General features: G+C 45.6%; 1 protein-coding gene across 1 annotated transcript; it reads left to right on the top strand.

Annotated features, from left to right (window-relative positions):
* Positions 1-491: 491 nt before the first annotated feature.
* On the top strand, positions 492-8,771 carry LOC116377579 (protocadherin-1-like). Its single transcript, XM_031839235.1, has 2 exons — positions 492-1,933; positions 5,214-8,771. Exons 1-2 carry the CDS (start codon positions 1,121-1,123, stop codon positions 7,464-7,466), a joined length of 3,066 nt encoding a protein of 1,021 aa, XP_031695095.1. The 5' UTR covers positions 492-1,120; the 3' UTR covers positions 7,467-8,771.
* The last annotated feature ends 656 nt before the right edge of the window (positions 8,772-9,427 follow it).

Genomic DNA, 9,427 nt, shown 5'->3' with positions numbered 1-9,427 from the left:
TGTTAACAAACATTACTTTATTTTAACATGTAAGGAGTCTCAACCGTTACTGCAGTCCTTCCTTGTTAAGCTCCTATAAAACACTGACGTTAGGCTCATGATTATGGGTTCATAATGTCTGTTTCATACCACATTCAATGCAAAAATATACCAATTGAACACTCTTTCCTTCATGGAAAGTTCTTCGGGCCATTAAACATTTCTTTTACCACCATGACACACATTCTACCTGAGAACAGGAGGAGCAGAGGAGGAGCCCTTAAAATAACTGCATTATGAAAAGCTGCTGGAAGACTTCAGACGGTTTAATTAATTCCAAGTCGCTAAATGAATGTGTACAAGGTCTCTGGAGCCTCTACCCCCACACAGTAGTGTTAACAGTTAACGGAGGAGGAGGAGGAGGAGGAGGAGGAGGAGGAGGCGGCGGCACTGAGACTTCCTGTCTCCTCCCCGGCATGCTAGTCCATGTTGGAGTGTGTGTTGGTGACGTTACAAACGTTAAATTGAGTTTTTGTCAATGGAGTTTGTGGCATAGATAAAGAAAAGCATAGGTGTATATAAATATAAGTATATACAGTAGGTGTATATAAGGGCTACAAACACATTAAAGAGCAGAATGTGTCATACATAGACATCTTCACACATGTTTATTATATTATATTATATTATATGTACAATCAGAGGGTTCAGTTCACGTGGTGGTCAAATGGATGCTTTCTGCTGAATGGTAGTTTTCTTTGGGACCGTGCTCCGTGTAAACTCGCTGTTCTTAAAGAGGTAACGATGCGCAGACACGTCTTCAAGCTTCAGGTGGTGACCGTGAGACAGACGCCCACTTTGTGAAAACACAATAATACTTTAATAATATTATCTGTTAGAGGAGGACATCGACATTTCAATATCACATGACTTCACTGGGCATGCGGGTGTAAACAGGAAGTAGATCTAACCTCTATAAACTCAAACAGACAGATTTAGTGCTTTTGTTCCTTTACAGTTTCTGTGTGGATGTCTCAATAGTTGTGCAGAACAGAATAAGCATTGATAAGAAACAAGGTACAAACACCTGTAAGAAAGAACTCTGATCTGTTTCCTCAGGTCTCTTCTGTCGGGCGGAGACATGGCGGCGCTGAGTCGGGCGTTCCTGCTCTACCTGGCGGTCGTCCTTCAGGTTTCCTCCGGCGGCGCCGCGCCCTCCGATATCCTGTACCGGGTCCCTGAGGAGCAGCCGCCCAACACGCTGATCGGCAGCCTGGCGGCGGACCAGGGCCTGCCCGACACGGGCCACCTGTACAAGCTGGAGGTGGGCTCGCCGTACCTGCGCGTGGATGGCAAGACTGGCGACATCTACACCACGGAGATCCCTGTGGACCGTGAGACGCTGAAGGACTGCCGCAACCTTTTCGAGGGCGACGAGTGCTTCCTGGAGTTCGAGGTGTCGATCACCGACATGGTGAATGGCCTCGGCTCGGGACCGCGGCTGATCGAGGGCCGCATCGAGGTGCTGGACATCAACGACAACACGCCACAGTTCACCTCGCCCATCCTCACTCTGTCCATCCCCGAGAACACGCATGTCGGCGCGCTGTTCTCCATCCCAATGGCCACCGACAAGGACTCCGGCGCCAACGGCGTGGATGAGTACTCGCTAACCGCGGGGCCGGACGCCGACCGGCTCTTCGGCCTTCAGGTCGCTGTGGACTCGGACGAGAAGCTGCCCCAGCTGGTCGTCATGGGAAACCTGGACCGCGAGAGGAAAGACTCGTACGACCTGAACGTCCGGGTGGTAGACGGCGGGAAGCCGGCGAGGGCGAGCAGCGCCCTGCTGAGGGTCACCGTCACCGACCAGAACGACAACGCTCCCAAGTTTGAGAGGAGCCACTACGAGGCCGAGCTGCCCGAGAACAGTCCACAGGGACACTCTGTGCTGCAGGTCAGGACACACACACACACATAAACACACACACAGACACACACACACACACACATTTACACGAATGTGTGTAGACAATTTTTTCCCATCATTCCTGCCTCTAGTTCAGCCACAATATCTAAAATATTGGAAGCTAATCAATAACTATGATGAAGTAATTTATCAGGCCAAACAACAAACAGTAATTAATAGTAATAACTTAATAACTAGTTTAGTTGTCTAAACCTAACTAAGTAGTTTAGTTGTTTAAACCTAACTAAGTTATTTAGTTGTCTAAAACCTGTTGTGATGTGAGACTTCATTGTTAAAGAAATCATATATTATTAAAGTGATGGAGAAAAGGATGTAAAAACCTCCCTTTTCTGAATGGAGTCTGGTCTAAATAAATGTTAATTTGAACCATCTTAAGGCGTAAAATCAGGTTTTTAAAGCTCCGCCTGCAAGACCGCCGTGTTTTTCTAGATTGAAGTTCGCATCAGGATCCAGTTGAGCAACATTTCCCAGAATCCTGAGCAACTATTCCACATAAATGTGCCTCAAAGAGTTACAGTGAGATCTTTTTCTGTTCTGCACATAATCCGCTGCTCAGTTATCCATGTGGACAGATTGGAGGTTAGTCACATATGACTGATTCAACTTCACCTTTGAGCCCGGACTCAAACACACAACCCTAACCCTCCAGTAGAGCCGTGCATGACTTAATCTGAGTCAGTCATGAGATTATTATCCATCTAACCCGCTTTCTCTCCATTTATTTATTTCAGTCAAAGTCTCAATGGACATCAGTTAATATTTTAAATATTCATGAATTATTTATGAGGCTGAAATCTGAACTCAAGGTCCACTTACTATCTTCTTTCTGGAGCTTTTAACTTCAGCTCACTTTAGTCATATGAGTATTTAATAAACTCATCTTTCACTGAGATTAAAATGTTGCTTAATGTCTTCATGAAGAAGTGAGCAAGACTCAAAAAAGCTTGAAAGCCCCTTAAATTAATGAGTAAGAGGACCTTGAGTTAATTACTTTTTATTAAGAAACATCAAGATATATTTTTATAAATTAAAAGTTTATCACTCATCTGATATTAATATTTGATCAGATTTGATTGTCAAACAACCGTCGTCGCATTTTCAATTCAAACGTTGCTCTTGCACCTGATTGGTGCACCGTGTCATGTGACCCACCTCCCACACACACACACTAAGCTCCGCCTACTCCACTCCAGTTGCGAAAGACAAAAACAGCTTTCAGGTCCTTCAATCGACTAAATAATCATCAGAGCTCTTTGACTTATTAATAACACGACATTGTTCCTCCGGTTTATTTCCCCTTTTCAGAAGAATAATCTCGTTAAATTTAGACCTAATTAAGAATATTGACACAGTGATCTTCTCTATAATAAAATAAAAAGAAAGACGATAAAAGAGATTAGATATTTCTTTGAGACCCAGCTGATTAATCAATTAAAATTATAATGATAGCGTATTACAGGGTAACAATGACGCAAACTGGTGGAGAACAGACGTGGTTTGATGGGAGAGTCCCCGACTGGTTAATTGTTAACCAGAAGATAAATAAACGTGTTTTATTTTCTATTTGCCGAGCGGCCTTGGAGAGCAGCCAGCTGTTCAATACACAATATTCTCAGAAGATGTCAATAATTCACCAGAGAGAGAGAGAGAGAGAGAGACAGAGAGAGAGAGAGAGAGAGAGAGAGAGAGAGAGAGAGAGAGAGAGACACAGACAGACAGACAGACAGACAGACAGACAGATGAAATCAATGGGTAGGGAGTGAATAATAATTTAACTTTGGTTCTTTTCTTGAACCTGAAACTCTCCCGACGTGGATCGGTGACTTCCTGTCGGTCGGTCCGTCACGGTTTGTGGTCCTGAAGGAAACAAAGGATATTTATGATGTCATCTTTGACCTTTTAAATGTTCACACGTTGACGATGTTTACTGTAGAAGGTTCTTCATTAAAGCTTTATTGTTAAATGTAAAATGTTTTCAGCTTCTTATTCATCTGTTAAATTTACAAAATAATCTTCCTACTACTTTTATTTATTTTATTTGTACAAGGTTTTCTGTTTTGATTTGTTTTTAAATGTACAACTACATAGTCTGTAAGAAATTAATAAAGATTAATATTATTATTTAATGGCTGAAACATCCCATCAAATGCAATTTATTCCCCCACATTTTAACTCAACATTAAGATGTTTGGTGTCTTACAGAAAATATTTTAACATTTTGGGGAAATGAGCTTAGTTGATTACTTGCTGAGAGTTTTATGAGAAGATCGATCCACTCTCAAGTCTGTACAGTAATATATGGAGCTACAGCTAGTTAGCTTAGCTTAGCATAAAGACTTGAAACGGTGGGAAACAGCTAGCTATTTATCCTACAGACATGAGAGTGGCATCAATATATACTAAGTGTATTAAGAGTCTCAAAACATCAAACTATTCCTTTAAAACGTTCTCAGCTAGAATGTGAAAGTGTCCTTGGCTCAAACAACACAAGTTTTATATATATATTGTTTAAATAGGTTTAAATATTCTCCACTGGCACATTTATTTTTCTGGTTTTTGTAAGAAAGCATTATATATATTTTTTAAAGTACCTAAATTTCCAGGAGCTTATTTTGTGGTGAGAGCACGCTTGGCCCAGTTCTGCTTTAGAAAAGTAATAATGGCCTTAAAGTTAAAAAAAACCTTCTTACCTTGCTGTAAGTCCCAGGTTGAAACCTGTATAAAAAACAGCTGAACCAGCATTTAAATCAGCTGTTCAACAACTAGTTCAGTTAAAAACTACACGGCGACCTACATTTCTACAACAGTATTATGAATGAAAGCACGTCTAACATGCAGGTGGAATGGCGTCCTAACGAGGACGCGATAAAGGGATGTTCTGCTGACCAATCGTACCTTCTTAACCTCCATTCACTTCTGGGTTTTCGGGGGGGGGGGGGTTTCGAAGCCGGACCCGTGTCCAAAGGTTCTCCTAATGAGCCCCGAGGAGCAGGGGGGAACATTACATTCACTCATCTGCCCCATTAGATGCCAATGATCCGTTAGATGTTGTTGTGCTCGGCTTTGATCGTCTATTATGTTTCACACAGATACCCCCCCCGCCTCCCCATCAGGAAAAGAGCTTTGTAGTGTTGCATTAGTAATGATCTTTGTAAGTCAAAGAATCTAAAGAGTAACTGAGGGCATAATGAGATGATTGCACAACCTCTTTTGGGGTTATAAAAAGTCTTCTCTTGTGGTCTTGCAGGTCCGAGCCAACGACGCGGACACCGGAACCAACGGGGAGATCGACTACAGCCTCCATCAGGCGTCGGAGGCCGTCCAGAGGCTCCTGCGCATCGACCGCTCCACGGGCATCATCTACGTCAAGGGCCTGGTGGACCGCGAGGAGGAGAACTTCCTCAAGTTCTTCGCAGTCGCCAAGGACCGCGGGCCCAACTCCAAGAGCTCCAAGGTCCTGGTGACCATCAACGTCCGGGACCAGAACGACAACGCGCCCAACATCGAGATCCGCGGCATCGGCCTGGTGACACACCAGGACGGCATGGCCAACATCTCCGAGGACATGCCCATCGGCACACCCGTGGCCCTGGTCCAGGTGTCGGACCGCGACGAGGGAGAGAACGCAGTGGTGACGTGCGTGGTCGCCGGCGACGTCCCGTTTCAGCTGCGACCCGCCAGCGAGTCGGCCAACGACCGGAAGAGGAAGTACTTCTTGCAGACGACGACCCCGTTGGATTACGAGCGCGTCAGGGATTACAGGATCGAAATAGTGGCGGTGGATTCTGGGAACCCGGCGCTGTCCAGCTCCAACTCCCTGAAAGTGCAGGTGACGGACATGAACGACAACACGCCGGTCTTTTCCCCCGCGGTGCTCAAGGTGGACTTTGCCGAGGGCAACCAGCCGGGCGACAAGGTGCTGGACGTCATGGCGACAGACGCAGACAGCGGCACCAACGCGGAGCTGGCCTACAGCATCGTCGAGCCGGCGGCCACGAGGCTCTTCGAAATCGGGGCCGACACCGGAGAGATCCGCGTGAAGAACCTGCTGGATCGGGAGGAGACGGAGCACTACGAGTTCCGCGTGGCAGCAGCTGACAAGGGCGTACCAAGCAAAACCGGCACCGCCACCGTGGTGGTCAACATCCTAGATCGCAACGACAATGACCCCAAGTTCATGCTGAGCGGCTACAGCTTCTCCGTCATCGAGAACATGGCGCCGCTCAACCCCGTCGGCGTTGTGACAGTCACCGACGCCGACAAGGGCGAGAATGCCCGGGTGAGGCTAATCGTGGAACCGGACAACGGGAAGTTCATGATCCAGAACGGCACGGGGACAATCCTGTCCAGCATCTCCTTCGACCGCGAGAAAGAGAGCACCTACACCTTCCGCCTGAAGGCTGTGGATGCTGGCGACCCGCCTCGGTTCTCCTACGTGGGCGTGACCATCAACGTCCTGGACGAGAACGACAACGCCCCCTACGTCACCAAACCGGCAAACTCCTCCTACACGTACATGTCGCCCGTCACCCCGCTGGACACCAGGGTGGAGGTGGTGGAGGCCGAGGACATCGACTCCGGACCCAACGCCGAGCTGGTCTACACCATCACGGGAGGAAACCCATACGACTTGTTCCACATCTCGCCGAACAGCGGGGAGATCACGCTGGTGCAGGAGTTCACCGGCAAGCACAACGGGCTGCACCGCCTGGTGGTGAGGGTCAGCGATAAGGGCAAACCTCCGCGCCACACCACCGCGCTGGTCCACGTCTTCGTCAACGACACCAAGTCCAATGTGTCCCTCATCGAGGCGCTGGTCGGGCACAGCCTCTACACCCCTCTGGACCGGGACATTGCCGGAGACCCCAACTACGCCCTTGCCCAGCGCAGCAACATCCTGTACGGCAGCCTGGCGGGGATCGCCGGCGTGATCCTCGTCATCGTGGCCGTGATGGTCATCAGGCACCGACTGCAGAAGGACACCAAGAGCGGCTACCAGGCTGGCAAGAAGGAGAGCAAGGACCTGTACGCCCCGAAGCAAGGTCCCAAAAACGGCAAGGGGAAAAAGAGCAAAAAGGGGAAGGCGCCCAAACCGGCGAAGCCGCTGGAGGAGGACGTGGAGGCCGGCCTTCAGAAGGGCCTCAAGTTCAACCTCATCAACGAGGACGTCACCGACAGCCCCAGAATCCACCTGCCCCTCAACTACCCGCCGGGGAGCCCCGATCTGGGGCGCCACTACCGCTCCAACTCGCCGTTACCGTCCATCCAGCTGCAGCCGCAGTCGCCCTCCGCCTCCAAGAAGCACCAGGCCGTTCAGGACCTGCCCGCCACCAACACCTTCGTGGGGACGGGCGACAACAACTCCACGGGCTCCGACCAATATTCGGATTACAGCTACAAGGCCAACCCGCCCAAATACAGCAGCAAACAGGTAGGAGACTACGCAAACACGCCAATGTACAACAACAGGAACATCTATTGGACCAATCAGGTGTGGTAGTCACGCTGGGACTTATTTTGGCCAAAGGCTGCACTATTTTCATTGTTTTAGTTGTGTTTTTCCATTTCTGTTCATTTGTTTTCTCACACCATCGAGGGATAGACCAAATATGGGCTTACCAATATTTATCTTTTGCTGACCTCCCTTTGAAAAATGAACTCTGATGATCCAGAAAATATATCTAAAGGGTTGTTTTTATATATTCTGTTTTGTTTTTGTGTTGATTTTTGTTGTTAAAATGTTCAATTCTTACAGTGTTTAATTCTTTCTAAGCGAGTAAAAACAACAACAACAAAAGTTTAATATTCTGGATATATGAAGGTGTAACATGTTGATCATCCCATATGGGTCTATCCTCAGCTTCTACATGTTGGTTTGGTTCTGTCACTGTGGTTCAATGAAGGAGCAGATGAGTTTTATTAATATTATTATTATACAGGTTTCTTTTAACGCTGCTCTTTACACTCGGATCAGCTTGTTTGAAGTGCGACAAAGAAGAGTGACTGATTTATTTTGTTTTTTTGTTGTTTTTTCCATTTTCACTGTTTTTTTCTTTGGACTTGACTGAGCAGCTCACAGTTTAAGGTCATTTTCAGCTAAGTGAAGGAGGAAGGGAGAAAAGGGAATAGGAGAGGAGGAGGGAAGGAGGGAGGAAGGACAGACTAAATACAACCGTTTCCTTAACTTCGGCTGAAATACCACTTTATTCATTTTTTTATTCCTAATCAGCCGGAGTTTAAAAAGTCAATTGTTTGCACACATTTAATGACGGGTAATTTTACAGGCGGCCGCTTTTTGCCTTTTTACCCAGAGTGCCTTGCTCTATTCTATTTAATGTACAAAATAAAAGAGGAGGAAGGATTGAAAACATGCACTGTGAAGAAAACAAACCGTGGAGACAATCACACCCAGGTGTGTTCAGACTGTACACACACAGGTGTGTTTTAACTGCTTTTTCATGTTTATCGTGTGTGTGTGTGTGTGTGCTTACTAAAGACTCACCTGTACCAAAGACTCTCCCTCACACACACACACACACACACACACACCTGCCATGTGTTCACTGTCATCACCATCGTGTTTATGAAGCAGACTGTGTTTTCCTTATTTGGTCGTGGGAGCAGACTTCCTGTTAGCTGTTAGCGACCTGCTAACGTTCCTGTTAACACCTCAGACTTTTTAAAAAGCGTCACATCGACCGTCGTCTCACAGCTGCTCAAATACATGTACAGTGTTTGTTTATGTTTGTTTTTTAAAGCTCAAAAAGCAGATTTTTATTTCAATAAAACATGTTTGCTTGAAAAATGTTAAATGTGCATTCACTGGGTGGTGGGCGGGGCTACAAACAGCTGACTGGGAACAGTGGGAGGTGTAGAGCGGTAACGTTTACATTTCCATCCCTCACACACATAGAGAGAACATGGATGAAATACGACGTGTTTTAGGTATGAAAAATATAACGTTTTCAGAAGAAAAAGTTCTCACAATTGTATGACTTTATAATCTCATAGAATATTAAGTTTAAAATAAACACAATAAAATAAATGCAGACGAGTAGGTAAGAAGTATAAATATAAAGGTAAAGATATGACTTTAATATTCACAGATGGAGGCTAATGGTGCTACTAAGTGCACTGAATGAATAATGTGATGAAGGATCTATTAATGGATAATACATTATTAATACATTATTGATCATGCAGCAAACAGTGTATGAAAGATTATATACAGTTATATGTTGAGGCTCACATTCTGGGATTGGCTTTAAAATTAAAATGTCTGTATTAGATATTTATTTTATTATGCTGTGAATGAATGTGGATACATTTAAAATAATATATAAAACAAGAAAAATACCTTTTTTTTTAAATAAAATGTATTTTCTCTTCATAACATGAACCTTTCTGTCACTTTAAAGAGAAACTAAATGGTCTGTTTGTACCGTCACCATTGGCTGGCTA

This window comes from Anarrhichthys ocellatus, unplaced genomic scaffold (genome assembly GCF_004355925.1).
Source record: "Anarrhichthys ocellatus isolate YVR2014 unplaced genomic scaffold, GSC_Weel_1.0 scaffold1427, whole genome shotgun sequence".
Lineage (NCBI taxonomy): Eukaryota > Metazoa > Chordata > Actinopteri > Perciformes > Anarhichadidae > Anarrhichthys > Anarrhichthys ocellatus.
This window is presented reverse-complemented; position numbering and strand designations above follow the sequence as displayed.

What these genes read in the sequence shown, in the direction of transcription:
- LOC116377579 (XM_031839235.1), top strand. Translation starts at nt 1,121, where the DNA reads ATGGCGGCGCTGAGTCGGGCGTTCCTGCTCTACCTGGCGGTCGTCCTT. An exon ending in AGGGACACTCTGTGCTGCAG is followed by an intron (nt 1,934 to 5,213) that starts GTCAGGACACAC and finishes GTGGTCTTGCAG; the next exon opens with GTCCGAGCCAACGACGCGGA.